This window comes from Caretta caretta, chromosome 11 (genome assembly GCF_965140235.1).
Source record: "Caretta caretta isolate rCarCar2 chromosome 11, rCarCar1.hap1, whole genome shotgun sequence".
Lineage (NCBI taxonomy): Eukaryota > Metazoa > Chordata > Testudines > Cheloniidae > Caretta > Caretta caretta.
The window spans coordinates 79,287,743-79,304,119 of NC_134216.1; the positions used below are offsets into that span (position 1 = coordinate 79,287,743).

General features: G+C 45.4%; 1 protein-coding gene across 7 annotated transcripts in view; it reads right to left on the bottom strand.

Annotated features, from left to right (window-relative positions):
• DIP2A (disco interacting protein 2 homolog A) overlaps nt 1–16,377 on the bottom strand; it is a 257,094-nt gene that overhangs the window by 71,659 nt on the left and 169,058 nt on the right. For all 7 annotated transcript variants that reach the window (XM_048869008.2, XM_048869012.2, XM_048869005.2 and 4 more), the window contains 4 exons: nt 14,999–15,118; nt 12,916–13,113; nt 9,198–9,289; nt 6,860–6,970 (listed from right to left, as the gene is read on the bottom strand). In XM_048869008.2, coding sequence (XP_048724965.1) covers nt 6,860–6,970; nt 9,198–9,289; nt 12,916–13,113; nt 14,999–15,118 — 521 coding nt within the window. The remainder of the gene's footprint in view (nt 1–6,859; nt 6,971–9,197; nt 9,290–12,915; nt 13,114–14,998; nt 15,119–16,377) is intronic.

The following is a 16,377-nucleotide window of genomic DNA, read 5'->3' on the forward strand; positions in this document are numbered from 1 at the left end:
TGTGAGAACACCGTGTGTCCCTGCACCGGCGGATGGAAGGCCGATATGGCCACCAGGTGCACCCTGACCAACAAGGGCGCCAGGCCCTGGGCTCTAACGTGAAGGAGGTAGTCCAGGATAAGCTGGATCGGGGCGGCCACCGGGGAAACACCCTGCTCTGCTCGGCGGCCCATCTGGAGAACCAGGATCGCTTCACCACGTAGGCGCGGCCTGTGGAGGGCCGCCTACTTTCCAGAAGAGCTAGACCCCCTCCAAACACATCTGCTCCTCCCCGCCTAGCCATTGAGCAGCCACACCGTGAGGTGGCGAGCCGCTAGGTTGGGATGGAGGAGGTGGCCCCGGTCCTGGGAGAGCAGGTCCGGGTGGAGCGGCAATGGTTGCGGCAGAGCCACTGCCAGGCCATGAGGGTCCCGTACCAATGCTGCGGGGCCATGCCGGGGCAATCAGGAGAACCTGGGCCTTGTCCATTGTTACTTTCTCCAGGACCCTGCTGATGAGATGGAACGCACAGAGAAACTGGTCCGACCAGGACAGAAGGAAGGCATCGGAGATACCGCCCTTTCCCAGACCCCCCCGGAGCAGAACCTGTCCCGGGCCTGGGAGAACTCCGAGTCCAGCTAAAGCTGGAGGGGCCTCATTCGGAGCCTGGCGGACCACATTCGTGCATGCCGATATGTGACCCAGGAGCTGGAGGCACGCTCTGGCTGTTGTCACAGGGAACTTTGTGACCGTGTCGATGAGGCCTTTTAGGGTCTCAAATCTGTCTGGTGGGAGGAAAGCCGTGGCCAATGAGGCGTTTAGGAGTGCCCCGATAAACTATGTGCTGGACCAGGACTAACGTGGGCTTGGTGTCGTTTACTAACAGGCCCAAGGCAGCACATGTGGACAATAGAAGCGTCACATGATCCTGCTCCTGCGACCAGGAGCTGCCCTTGACCAGCCAATCATCCAGGTAGGGAAAGATCTGGACCCCCCAGCACCTGAGGTAGGCTACCACCACCAACATACATTTTGTGAACACCCTTGGGGCAGTGGATAGGCCAAAAGGGAGGACCATAAATTGGTAGTGATTCTGTCCCCCAGGAAATGGAGGAAGCGTCTGTACCCCTCAAATATGTGGATGTGGAAATATGCATCCTGCAGATCCAGGGCAGCGTACCAATCCCCTGGATCCAGGGAGGGGATGATGGAGGCCAGGGAGACCATGCGAAACTTGAGTTTGACCATAAACTGGTTCAGATCCCGCAAGTCCAGGATGGGCCTGAGTCCCCCTTCGGCCTTCAGAATAAGGAAATAGCGGGAGTAGAACCCCTTGCCTCTGAACTCCCCGGGGACCATTTCCACGGCTCCCAGGTCTAGGAGCCGCCCACCTCCTACTCTAGGAGGGCTTCGTGCAAAGGATCCCCCAGAAGGAATGGGGGTGGAGGATGGTTGGGTGGGGGCGAAACAAATTGCAGCGTCTAGCCCCGGGAGACTGTGTTGAGGATCCAGCGGTCTGAGGTTAGTTGCAACCACTCCGGGAGGAAAGCACACAACCGACTGCAGAAGGAAGCTTTATTGAGGGGGGATTCCCTTCGCGAACTGTCAGGGTGCACCCCGGCGTCCCATCAAAGCTGCCTTTTCCCTGCCTGCTTGCCCTTGGAGGACCCAGGCTGCGGGGCAGGCTGTGACTCCTGCTGAGCGCGCCTCTTATAGTCTCCCGACTTTTTATTGGCAGCCTCGTACTTAGGCTGGGCATCCGGAGCAGGGACCTGCTGCGGCTTAAACTTAGTTTTGGCTGGAGCTGGAACATAAAGACTCAGGGTCTGTAGGGTCGTGCGGGAGTCCTTCATGCCATGCAGCTGTGTATCCGTTTGTTCCGCAAACAGAGCCTTGCCATCAAACGGGGATCCTGCATGGCCGACTGCACCTCGCCGGACAGCAGGAGCCACGACGCCCTTCTCATGGACACCGCTGAGGCCATGGATCAAGCTGCCATGTCCGCCGCATCTGACGCCGTCTGCAGGGACAGCCTGGCAGCAGCTGCACCCTTCTCCACAAGCGCCTTGAACTCTTTCTTATCGCGCTCCTGGTGGGAGTCCTCAAATTTGAGCAGTGAACCCCACAAGTTGAATTCGTATCTGCCCAGGAGAGCCTGGTGGTTTGCCACCCACAACTGGAAACTCAAGGATGAATAAATCTTTCTGCTAAAAGAGTCCAGCCTCCTTCATAAAATAACAGAATCATAGAATATCAGGGTTAGAAGGGACCTCAGGAGGTCATCTAGGCCAACCCCCTGCTCAAAGCAGGACCAATCCCCAATTAAATCATCCCAGCCAGGGCTTTGTCAAGCCTGACCTTAAAAACTTCTAAGGAAGGAGATTCCACCACCTCCCTAGGTAACGCATTCCAGTGTTTCACCACCCTCCTAGTGAAAAAGTTTTTCCTAATATCCAACCTAAACCACCCCCACTGCAACTTGAGACCATTACTCCTTGTTCTGTCATCTGCTACCATTGAGAACAGTCAAGAGCCATCCTCTTTGGAACCCCCTTTCAGGTAGTTGAAAGCAGCTATCAAATCCCCCCTCATTCTTCTCTTCCGCAGACTAAACATCCCCAGTTCCCTCAGCCTCTCCTCATAAACTCATGTGTTCCAGTCCCCTAATCATTTTTCTTGCCCTCCGCTGGACTCTTTCCAATTTTTCCACATCCTTCTTGCAGTGTGGGGCCTAAAACTGGATACAGTACTCCAGATGAGGCCTCACCAATGTCGAATAGAGGGGAACGATCACGTCCCTCGATCTCCTGGCAATGCCCCTACTTATACATCCCAAAATGCCATTGGCCTTCTTGGCTACAAGGGCACACTGTTGACTCATATCCAGCTTCTCGTCCACTGCCACCCCTAGGTCCTTTTCTGCAGAACTGCTGCCTAGCCATTCGGTCCCTAGTCTGTAGCGGTGCATTGGATTTTTCCGTCCTAAGTGCAGGACTCTGCACTTGTCCTTGTTGAACCTCATCAGATTTCTTTTGGCCCAATCCTCCAATTTGTTTAGTCCTTGAGTCTTTATTTTTCGGAGTGAGTACTGGTTGGCCCTGCCGCTCCCTGTGATTGACCGACTCAACCACCATGGAGTTGTGTGTCGGGTGGGTGTATAAGTACTCGTGCCCCTTGGTGGGTACAAAGTACTTGCGTTCCGCCTTCGAGATGGGGGCCAAGGAAGCCGGCGTTTGCCACAGGGTATTTGAAATCCTTGCCACCCCCTCATGGAGGGGCAAAGCCACCCTGCCCAGTGCCGAAGATGACAGTACATTGAACAGGGAGTCCGAGGGCTCCTCCAGCTCCTCTGCCTGGAGCTGAAGGCTCAATGCCACCCATTTTAAAAAAGTTCTTGATGGGCCCTAAAGTCCTCCTGCGGGATGGAGGGGGTTGGGGCTGCTATCGCCTCATCCGGCGAGGAAGCTGGTACAGTACTCTGGGTATCTGCTGGCACCGGAGGGTCCACCACCTGGTCGGTCTCCAGGCACGGTGCCAAGGACGTATGTTCCACCGACCCTCTCGTTGGGGGCCTGGAGAGAGAGGCCGACGGCGCCTCTGAGGCTCCGGCTACCGAGCGGGCCCCCACCGGGGGCTGCGTCAGAGGCCACGGTGCCCACTGGTACCGTGCTGCCACTGGGCCTGATGCCACTGCACCTGCTGTGGCAGCAACGGCCCCGGCTGTTTGGCCTGGCCCATGGAAGGCTGACTACGAGCGGAGACCAGGCTGATGAACGACCTGCCGCTGCCATGGGACCGGGAGGACCAGTACCGCCTGTAGCTGCTGCTCCAACGGGTGGACCCATGGCGGCATGGTGCTGGTGATCTACACCCTGGGCTGCAGAGACAGTGTCTCAGCGGGAACCGGGAGTGGGATTCCGAGCGGGAATGGCGACGACGTCCATGCTGCGACTGGCTGCGGTAACCCCTGCGAGATGAGGACCTCTGGTGACGTCTGCTTCGGTCCCATTGGTAATTGCTCCGTGGCATGGAGCGGTTCTGGGAGTCCCGGTCGGACAGTACCCAACCAGACAGTCTGGTGGGAGTCTAGGACAAGCCACGTGGACTGAGTCCTGAATGGTCGCTGGGTGGAGAACGGCGTCAGGAACGTTCCTGCGACCGAGACCAATACTGAGCCAGGGGCAACTGTGGAGAACCCAGCAGTGGCTTGCCTCTGGAGTGGGGGCCGATACCGGCGGCGCTCCTGGTTACGGCATGGTCATAACATCTCTGGCCACCTGCAGGGCCTCCGGCATGGACGGCATCCGGACAGGCCTGGTCCTACGTGGTGGGCTACTCCGCTCAACGTGAGTTGGAGGCCTAGAGGGGATCGAGGACTGCCCGACATCGGTCTAGTCTCTGCCCTTGGTTTACCTCGGTGCTGCTGCGAAGGTGGTACTTTCTTAGCCTTCTTATGCCCCACAGATGGGGAGCGGTGCCGACTAGTCGAAGGCACCGGGAGGTCTCTGTGCACCGATGCTGTGGTGCCTGGTGCCGACTCAGAGCGGCGCGCCGGAGCTGGGGTCAGCGCCGACTCCATGAGAATGGCCCACTCTCTTAGTCCGAGGTTTAAACAACTTGCAAATTTTGTAACGATCACTGATATGGGTCTCACCCAAACAGCGTAGACAGTCTGCGTGTGGACCACTTAGATCTCCTACAAGTGTTGCACGCCTTAAAAGCCGGGTCGCGGGGCATGCCCTGGCCCGGGTACTCTAACTAAATGAACTAACTGTAACAGCGAACTAACGATAGGTACTAGCACTGAACGAACGAAAAGTTCTGGGGACGAGCTACAGCAGAGCTGGAGCAGCACAGCTCCGATGCACCTTCACTGGTGGTAAGAAGGAACTGAGGGTGGGGGGAGCACGCAGCTCCCCTTATACCGTGCCATGGAGGCGCCACTCCAGGGGTCGCTAGGGTGCTCCCCCTACGGGTACTGCTAGGGGAAAAACTTCCGGCACCAGTGCACGTGGCGAGCACGCACACCTATTGTGGAATACACATGAGCAATCACTCGAAGACCCACCTTAGTCTGCCTATATGTATCAACTGCTGTTCTATATTGCTACCAAGCTGAAAACGTAGCCTCTATAAACGCTAGAAATGCCTTTCTCCAAACAGCCTGTTTTCATCCACAGTACTTAGAGTTATGACAAGTAACATTTTAACATGTTATAGTTACAAAGTACAGAGCTTTTAACATATTGCTGATGACATTCAACAATGGCTCAAAACAACCTCTAGTAACAAAGGAGGGGGCATTTCTGTAGGACAAGTGAAGCACAGAAATGCATACTTATGGAATGGATAGACAGGCAGTATCATGGAGCTATGAAGAAGACTAAATACATTTACAGAACTAGGCCAATGCTACGCTACAGTGTTAAACATGACATACAAGTTTTTCCAGGATCATGTCAACATTAATAGGAAAGGGTCTATTTTTCATAGTCCTGAGCTGACATTCATCTATGCAAGTAATATTTTTGATATTAACTGACCCCGTCTACCTTACAGCTCAGGTTAGGAAATCTGCTTCATTAAACCCTCAGGGTAAAACTGAGTCACAGACCAAAAATCTAAAACGTTAAAGTTGATCTAATACAAAAAATGTTAATACGACAGAAACGTGCTGCAAACTTTTACACTGAAAGTTAAAAAAGTTAAAAAAAGGAATAAGGTGTCAACACAGATAGTTTAGACCTAGATTTATTTTAATTGAGGGAATTATTAGCAGGAATGGGAACTAAATTGAAAATCCAAGAGTTTCTACTGTATGATAAAGCATTTAATCAAAATAGTAAAATCTTCCACAACAGGTAAAAATTTTAAAAATAACTTAATTTTTTAAAAACTCATAGACTTTAAGGCCAGAGTGGACCATCGTGACCATCTAGTCTGACCTGCACATCGCAGGTGACAGAGCCTCACCTACCCACTCCTGTAACAGACCCCGAACCTCTGGCTGAGTTACTAAAGTCCTCAAATCATGGTTTAAAGACTTCAAGTTTCAGAGAATCCATCATTTACACTAGTATAAACCTGCAAATGACCCCATGCTGCAGAGGACGGTGAAACCCCCCCCCCCAGGGTCTCTGCCAATCTGACCCAGGGGAAAATTCCTTCCTGACCCCAACTGTGGCCATCAGGTAGACCCTGAGCATGTGGGCCAGACTCCTGGGAAAGAATTCTGTCGTAACTCAGAACCCTCCCCATCCAATGTCCCATCACTGGCCGCTGGAGACATTTGCTGCCAGCAGTCACAGATTGGCCACATGGCATTGCAGGCCGTCCCATCAGACCTTCCCGCCCAACAACTTATCAAGCTCAGTCTTGAAGCTAGTTAGGTTTAAATACATATATTTAGAGATTTAGTTAACAGTGTTGACTAACACTGACATCATAACATTCAACATTAAAAGAACTTTGAAAAATTCATGAACATCTCTACAAGCATATATATACTAAAGGGGCAGTTCAATTATTTATATCACAGGTTTTCCCAGTTTAGGTATTAAACTCCGCTCCACAAACATACTAGCATTCATTAAAATCTAACATTTAGAGAGAAGTACAACCATCAGTTCAGCTCATGCACTGTGCTGCTTTCTTCTGCAGACAGACACTTCAGTTCTACTGCTGTTTGGACTTATAACATCCCTCTACTCTTGAAGCCATAAAAAACTATCCATCCACATCCCCTTAACCACAAAAAAACTCACTCATTATTCTGCCTAGTTGTGGCACATTGTACCTCAAAGCAACACTGTGGAACCGCCATATTCTCTTGTAAAACTGATTATTTTCACTACCTAATGTGGCTGACACACTCAGTTACCTTTCTTGTTAGTGGTACTTCTATTGGCACAGGAACCAGGTCTGCTAGGAGGCACCCATAAAATGCCACCATAAACATCACAGGATCACTGTTAGGAAATACGAGAGCCACCTATAACAAGATTGAGCAAAGCCGGTAAAAGTCTTTTAGAGAGTCTTTTTGAAAATACATTTACACATATTGTTCAGGATCATAACAAGAACTGGAGACATTTAAACAATGGTAATCACCATAGCACACACATGCACATTCATCATTGTTTAGGAAGGTATACAAGCTTCATATTCACTGGATGAAGCAAACTGATCTCCCTGCTTGTGAATACATTATACAATCAATACAATCTTCTTGAATCAAAGGATTCCACAGAGCAGTTCACTTTTATGTAGTTCATTTCCACAAACCCCTTATAAAGAAGGTCCCTTCAATCAGATTTTTTTCCAGAAATGCTAAATATAATATTGCATTTAGCAATAATTACACTGACGTTACAAAGCTTTTTTGAGACAAAGCCATTTCTGACTGTCCAATTCATCCATAATTTTGTTCAGTCTTTACTGTCTTACCAATGATACAGCAATTTGTACACAGCACATGCAAGAGACTGTACTGACATTGGCCTTTTGCTTACTGTGATTCATTATGAATTCTATGCTTGCTGAAGGAAAAAAAATATACAAAAAAGGAATGAAGAAAGCTGCTTATTTTAGGGAAAAAAATGCACTACCTTACATTTATTAGCCAATTAAACATGATAGTGATGTTTGGAATAATGAAAATGACCTCATCAGGTACATTGATTTTGCATTGCTAGTATCAAGGCCAGTAGCTTCAGGACTTGACATTTTGTCTGTGCTAAGAATTCACACTCCAGGTACAATAGGGTCAAGTATAAAGTCTACTGTTAAAAGGCTTGAGCAACTGAGAATAATTGTACGTTACGGGCCTGAACATCAGCACATACTGTCCCTGATTAGTCCTTCCGAAGAGCTGTCTAATAGAAATCACCACACCAGCTCCATGTCTGAATTACCAAGCTACCTCAAAAAGAAAAGGAGGACTTGTGGCACCTTAGAGACTAACAAATTTATTTGAGCATAAGCTTTTGTGAGCTACAGCTCACTTCATCGGATGCATGTAGTGGAAAATACAGTGGGGAGATTTTATATACACAGAGACCATGAAACAATGGATATTACCATACACACTGTAACAAGAGTGATCAGGTAAGATGAGCTATTACCAGCAGGAGAGCGGGGTGGGGGGGGGAAGGGAACCTTTTGTAGTGATAATTAAGGTGGGCCATTTCCAGCAGTTGACAAGAACGTGTGAGGATCGGGGGGGGGGGGGGGGGGGATTAAACATGGGGAAATAGTTTTACTTTGTGTAATGACCCATCCACTCCCAGTCTTTATTCAAGCCTAATTTAATGGTGTCCAGTTTGCAAATTAATTCCAATTCAGCAGTATCTCGTTGGAGTCTGGTTTTGAAGTTTTTTTGCTGAAGCACTGCCACTTTTAGGTCCAAAGGCCTCAGTACAAACGAAGCATAAATTCTGAAATAAGCATTTTAATACGATCTAATCACTTCTTTTAACATCATACCTACCACAAGGATTCCAAAGGTAGGACTCAAAAACCCTGTTGCAATAAACACCATTTCAATAGTGTTGTTCAGTGTACAGCTGTGTGTATGTGGTGTCCAAGAATTCTGGGGCAAGGAACAGAATGGCAAACAAACCTCCTCTCACTCTCATTCAGGATTCTCCAGAAGACCTGTTTTTGTTCCATGAGGCTCAGACAGGAGGCAAAGCCAGTGAGAAATACCAGCACGGTGGGAATGTGGAGAGTTGGCCTGACCAAGCAGCTCCCCATCCCCGTCGTCCATGACACAAAGGGGAGCTGACCTGGAGCACTAAGCTCCCTGTGTGGTTCCCCAGCCGCTCAAATGGAAGCAACAGCTCCATCATCTATGGGAAGCACAGACCAGTGGGTAGCAAGCTGTAGGTGGGAGGGCAGAGGGAAAGAGCGGGACTAGCAAGGTCCTTCAACTTCTAAGCCTTGTGTGACCACCCCACCTGCCCACCTCCAGCCATGCCACCCTACCATGTGGTAACACCAACTCCGTGCTATCTGTTTAGATTGCAAGCTCTTTGTTACAGGGACCTGTCTTATTACTTGATAGTACAGCACCCAGCAAACTTTTGGACATCATATAAATAAAATAATACAGGCAAAATTCCCAATAGAACTTTAGTTCCAAAACGCACAGCTCCTTTCAAATCTAGTTTTAAACATTATTCCAGTCTTACTCCAACGCAACGCCAGTAGTTACCTACCCTGTGTCCAGGTTTGAGCAGTGGTTCATTCTTACTGGTTAGTTTGTTAAGAAGTGTATATGCTAACTTCAAGCTCCGGCTCCAGAGTTTGCCTAGAATTAGAGCACAGATATAAGAATAAAAAAGCAACAGGCTACACTTTAAACACTGACTAGTGATCTTGGGTCCCCAACTGGGAACACCATGAAGGGGCCTGATTTTTAGAAAGCAAATGCCAAGCACCTTCTGAAAATTAGGTGCTTTTAAAGTGTCTCACAGCTCTTAAATTATCCACAATAGAGTTACTGCCTGTCTTATTGTGCGAACACCATTATGTATGAAAAACTACTGAGTAACTAATTCACTGGGTCTATGGCTTCCATCACTTCTACTTAAGAGAACTGCCTTTCAGCAAATTGTGATTTAACAACTAAATTAGCCCAAGAACTTTTGCCTGGAGTATTAAAATATCTGGCAGCATCTTGTCAACTTTCCTCTCCGCTGACGATGCATACAAAGGGCAATTTCTCAAAATGACCCTTTGATGGTAACCTATTAAATGAATCATAGAAACATAGGACTGGAAGAGACCTTGAGAGGTCATCTAGTCCAGTCTTCTGTACTGAGGTAGGACTAAGTATTATCTAACCATCCCTGACAGGTGTTTGTCTAACCTGCTCTTCAAAACCACCACCAACAGCGATTCCACAACTTCCCCAGGTAAACTGTTCCAGTGCTGACCTACCCTGACAGTTAGGAAGTTTTTTCTAATGTCTAACTAAATCTCCCTTGCTGCAATTTAAGCCCATTGCTTCTTGTCCTGTCCTCCTGGGTTAAGGAGAACAACGTCTCACCCTCCTCTTTGTAACAGCCTTTTACGTACTTGAAGACTTGTGTCCCCCCTCAGTCTTCTCTTCTCCAGACTAAACAAACCCAGTTTTTTTCAATCTTCCCTCATAGGTCATGTTTTCTAGACCTTTAATCATTTTTGTTGTTCTCCTCTGGACTTTCTCCAATTTGTCCACATCCTTCCTGAAGTACGGTGCCCAGAACTGGACATAATACGCCAGCTGAGGCTTCATCAGCGCAGAGCAGAGCGGGAGAATCACTTCTCGTGTCTTGCTTACAAGACTCCTGCTAATACAGCTCAAAAGGACGTTTGCTTTTTTTGCTATGGTGTTACATTGTTTACCCATATTTAGTCTGTGATCCACTATAAGCCCAGATCCTTTTCTGAAATGCTCCATCCTAGGCAGTCATTTCTCATTTTGTATTTGTGCAGTTGATTATTTCTGCCTAAGTGGGGTACTTTGCATTTGTCCTCACTGAATTTCATCCTATTTAATTCAGACCACCTTTCCAGTCTGTCAAGATCATTTTGAATTCTAATCCTGTCCTCCAAAGCACTTGCAAACCTCCCAGCTTGGTATCGTCTGCAAACTTTATAAGTTATAACTCTCTCTGCCATTATCCAAATCATTTATGAAGACCCCACTCAATATACCCTTCCAGCTTCATTGTGAATCATTGATAACTACTCTCTGGATATTGTTTTCCAGCCAGTTGTGCACCTGTTTCATTTAGGCTAAATTTTTCTTTAAGTTATCACGGTCTTCTCTACATAGTTTATTGGTTTTACCAAGTTCTGCTTTTACTCTCTTCAAGCTTAAAACCAGGTAAAATAAAGTCAGCATTAGATCAGTTAAAATGCATCTTTTTAAAGTACTCTATTACAGTGGCTCCCGAGCTGTGTTCTCTGGAACAATTGCTGGTCATTTGCAAAGAGGTGGCTGGTGGCAAGGTGCTGGCTCTTCTCATTTCCAGCTGATAATCCGCATTTAAAGAAGTTTTGTTGGTCACCTTCTCCCACATTTACTACCACAAATTCGTAGGGGCAAATGTTGCAATGGCTTATGTGCAAAAGGAACATTAGGAAAGTTTTTAAAATGTACGACTGGTACTCTAAAAAGGAATAATTAAATATTCCTGATTTTAGAGTAATTAGAACATTCACATCATACACAGTATTTGAATTCAGCTACCAGAATTAAAAGTCTGTTTTTAAAATGACATTTCACTGAATATTTTGACAGATATAGATAGATTTGCATTATTAATAAAAGCATATTCAGGACTACAATACTTTTATACTAGTATATAACAGAAACATACATCAAATGATAAATTATCTTACGAACAACACTATCATTTAGCCCACTCTCTAATTAAGAATGGTACTAGGTCTTTGCTCCACTATTATTTCAACATTAAACATACAAAAGTACATAAAGAAACTGGCTGTCCTGAATGCCATGATATCAAACTTCATACTTAGCTAAAAAACAAGATCATCAAGAAAAAGAGCTGAAAAATAATCTCAGTTAGACAAACTCAAAATACAACTGGTTACCTTTTTAGGATTGCCTATTTTTAAAAAGGACTCCTAATTTATTACTATGACTTCAACTACTCTGCTTAAACTAGAACTAATTTCTAAGATAGTTAATTATCAGACATTATTTATATCAGTTCTGATTTTTTATTTATGGCTATCAAAAGAAAGCATCTGAATACAGTTCAGACCAATTGGCCATCTTGCTAAAGCCCCACCACTCCATCTACTCATATTAATTTATTCAATTACCTATCAAATAATGTTGCATAATTGCCTAGTCAAGTTTCTTGGATGTTTCATAGGAAATTTTAATATAATGCATAAAGGCAAAGATAATTGCAAGTAACATGCTGCTGAGCTGCCACTGAGGAGTAACCAAATTATCTCCTAAAAAGCACCTGACTGCTGGAATACGTCCTGTTCACTGATGCAGCAAAGTTTCCTATCTGACGATTATGCTTCCATTAGCATATTCTGAATTCTAGAACTTCTGTTCTAAGTAATCATGTGAACAAGCTCCAGAAGTATCTACTTTTCAAATTTGATGAGTGCACTTTGTTCTAGTCATCTGTCCCTTTCTGCTCTACATACAAGAAAACCTCACAAAGGAGGGTTGCCTTTAGTCTCCTCTTCTAGTGAGAAGAAAAGGAGTACTTGTGGCACCTTAAAGACTAACCAATTTATTTGAGCATAAGCTTTCGTGAGCTACAGCTCACTTCATCGGATGCATACTGTGGAAAGTGTAGAAGATCTTTTTATACACACAAAGCATGAAAAAATACCTCCCCCTACCCCACTCTAGATAAGCTATTACCAGCAGAAGAGTGGGGTGGGGGGAGGTATTTTTTCATGCTTTGTGTGTATAAAAAGATCTTCTACACTTTCCACAGTATGCATCCGATGAAGTGAGCTGTAGCTCACAAAAGCTTATGCTCAAATAAATTGGTTAGCCTCTAAGGTGCCACAAGTACTCCCTTTCTTTTTGCGAATACAGACTAACACGGCTGTTACTCTGAAACCTGTCTTCTAGTGAGCAAGTCCAATGAATTACTATGCTTATTGCTGATGAAAAAGCCATTTCTTGGAGAATCAGTGCAGATCCCTATTGTACATTCCCCCTCCAAACTACGTTTTTCATCTTCTCTAAGATAAAGTCAACATTCAGTGGTCCAGGATACCACAATCCACACCTACATAGGAGTCTCAAAAGTGACAGAAAAATGTACTGTATTCAGCAAGTCTCTTTTATACCGAGTGAAGCAAATGGCTCATTCCCAAATAACCAGCTCTTCCTCTTTCAATTTTTTCCCCATTTTTATTAAAGGTACCAAAGTCAATACTTGCCATAGGTAAGAGTATAGATGGCTTTCCCGGTTGTATCCAATGCAGTTAGACATGGGGTTTTTGGCTGGGTGGTCCCCCAGCGCTGCAGAGCAGCCAGGAGTGATGGGGGCCAGTTGGTAACCACACCTAAGGGTTCGCCTTTAAGTACAGTCATCTGACCTCCCTCTGGCTTTGGCTGATTTGGGTCAGGCTGTTGTACTAAACGAAGAACAACATTAAAATTACAAAATTTTATGCTTGAAATGCATGTGTCATACTTAACATCTCTGGAGTCCATTAACCAGTTCCACCTCTCCGTTCCTCACAGCTGTAGTGGCTTATTTCATTTTTAAGATGATGCTGTTTAAGGATCTGTGGGCTTCCTCCTTGTCAGAAAGTGTTTACCTTGGCTGGCATTTTTTAAATTCCAAATCTTCTATTTCACAAAAGACTTGGACAGATGACTAGTGAATTTGAATCCCAAGATCACTCTACAGCTCTGCTGTGGGAAAAAGACACTTCTGCTAACATGTCTTCTGCTTGTTTACATAGAGGCAAGATAGGCAGCAACTGGGGACAGGTTAGTAGAAAGGTAGCATTCCCAATTATTAGAGCAGTGGTTCTCAACTCTGGTCTACTGCTTGTTCAGCGAAAGCCCCTGGCGCACCAGGCCGGTTTGTTTATCTGGTGCGTCCACAGGTTTGGCCGATCGTGGCTCCCACTGGCTGCGGTTCGCAGCTCCAGGCCAGCGGGGGCTGCGGGAAGGGCGCCCAGCACATCCCTCGGCCCGTGCTGCTTTCTGCAGCCCTCATTGGCCTGGAGCAGCGAACCGTGGCCAGTGGGAGACGCGATCGGCCGAACTGCGGAAACGGCAGGTAAACAAACCGGCCTGGCCCACCAGGGGCTTTCCCTGAACAAGCGGTGGACCAAAGCTGAGAACACTGGATTAGAGGGATGTTCATTTTTGGGCACTAAGTTCCCACATGATTGATGCTAAAGGTTTGAGAGGACCGGGGGACAGGTAGGACTGTAGAATATATTTAGACAGAGCACATATCAGCGTATCAAAAGCCAAACCAGTACATTGCTTCTGTGTGTTAGGACAAGTCTACACTACCATGCTACATCGGCACAGCTGCACCGATGCAACTGTAGCGCATCTGGGGAACACGCGCTATGCCAACGGGAGAGCGCTGTGCCGTCGGCATAATTAGTCCACCTCTGTGAAAGGTGGAAGCTATGTCAGTGGGAGAGCGTCTCTCGCCTTTCATAGCGTGGTATGGACAGTGCTTTAAATCGACGTAACTTATGTCACACAGGGGGGTGTCATTTTCACACCCCTGAGCGATGCAAGTTACACTGACTTAAGCAGTCGTGTAGACCAGCCCTTAGATATGAACTACAATACAAAAAGAGATCACGATTAGGCTTAGGATTAGAGAACATTTGACATTCCTAATATTTTAAGGTAAAAAAACCTCCCATCATCATACTATACTACTCATAGTATATTACTCATTATTAATATTATTATATTATTTACTCATCATATTATATTACTATAATTTTGCTCTTATTGAAGATTTAAATAAAATCATCTTTTGAAAAGGTCAGCCTCAAAGATGAATGTTTCATAAATTTTTGAACACGTGCAAAAAAAAGTTAGAAAAAACTATTTTGCAAATATAATTATAGTGGTTGCAACTGGTGGGACTGCTATTAACATAAGAATATTAAACATGCAATATTAAATATGAAATCTGCAAAAAAGAAAACCATGTTTATTTAGTGACATCTAGCAGTATTAATAGCAAAAGTTAAAATAATTAAAAGAGCTGTGATATTCTACACTAGTGTTGGCACAAGGTCTGACAATCTGAAATACTGGACATACCGTAACTTGTTTTGTACTTGGAAAAGACAAAAAAGATAAACAATACGCTGCCAAAGAACACCAACTCTGCCATGATGTAAGCCAAGAGCATAGGGGAAAAATGTTTTATAGTACTATTTAAAGAAGCAGAAATCCCTCCTCTCACATAGCTTGTGGGGACAATCAGAAAACTGTGGAGATATTAGTTAACAGCTCTTACACAGCTGTTACCTTCGAGTAGTTCTTCAAAATCATCAACAAAGAACTCTTTCAGTGGTGGGCGCTTTGGTCTTTTCAAGGTGTTTAGAAGTTGTTGGATTTTTGAGGAAACTCTGCTATTCACTGGAACACCTGTCAAATTCATATAAAGAATGAGCAGAACAGAGACTTACACATACTGTCCTCCCTAAACAAAATCTGTCATCTTTCTGATAACATCGGCCCATACACTGAGGAGCACATTTACACTGTGAAAGTGAAAAGGTGGGTGAAAAAGGCAGTTGTCTGGAAAACAACCCCATCAATAGCTTTAAACAAATATTAAGGTTGCTTTAAAGCAATGCTATTTACTAGCTGTTTGCCCGCTCTATGTGCCTTCTCACCATCTAATCTAGCTGCAAACAATGCTGACTTTACAAAGTTAGATAATAAACCTGAGTAATGGTGTAGGATTAACCAACGGGATGCTCAGTTTGTTTTATATAGGATGAAGGGTTTTTGCTACATCAATATTTATTCAACGTCAAAATGTGTAAAAAAAATAAGATACTGTAAAGGAGATAGTATTTTTTTTTTAATTGAGTGAGGTTTAGAGGGTTTCACAGAGCCAGAAAAACACTACTACAATACACAACTGGACAGAAGAGAGCTGACTTATTTTTAGCTTTTGCTTATCTCAGTTTGGGGATTTCCAAGTTTGAGATTCAATATACAATTATGTTTTTGAAACTAAAAATGCTATATGATTTTTTTTTTTTTTAAACACACAAAACATAAAGGTTTACTATAAAGATGGACACAGGCCAGTCTGGTTGCCCAGTGGTAACATTCCCCACTGCAAAATGGGAAACCTGGGATAGATTTCCAGGCTCTCATTCACTAAGCTATTACAGTGACTTAGAGCACTTCAGTGGCAGCATACTTGGCCACTAAGGGAGAACGAATGATGCACATCGCTAAGAGTAGCCACCCTCTGACTGATTAGTACATAGTATTAACTTCTTCAAAACCCTCTGCTGGAAGGATGGTGGCAAAGAAATGAAACAGTACGCTAAAGGATTAAAGTGGTTCAGTAAACAATGTGTCATGCTTGCCACTATCTGCCCTGAAAAAAACACAACATATAACCTGACGACTAATACACCTTGTACTGAGAAAGCAAAGGATCAGGTGTCAAGAAAAACCATATGGAGAGGGAATGTGCATTTCTGAACCACTTCCTGGCCACAAGGCACACAGCAGCTTTGAACCAAGTTACTGACTTTCTCTGTCACAGTGCTGTTGAAGCTCATGAATGAGAAAAGAAAGGGGACTGAGCTTCCAGAGGCAGATCTTCCAAAATACAAGACGGGGTAGAACAGTGTGTCAAAAGGCATGATTTACAAAACATC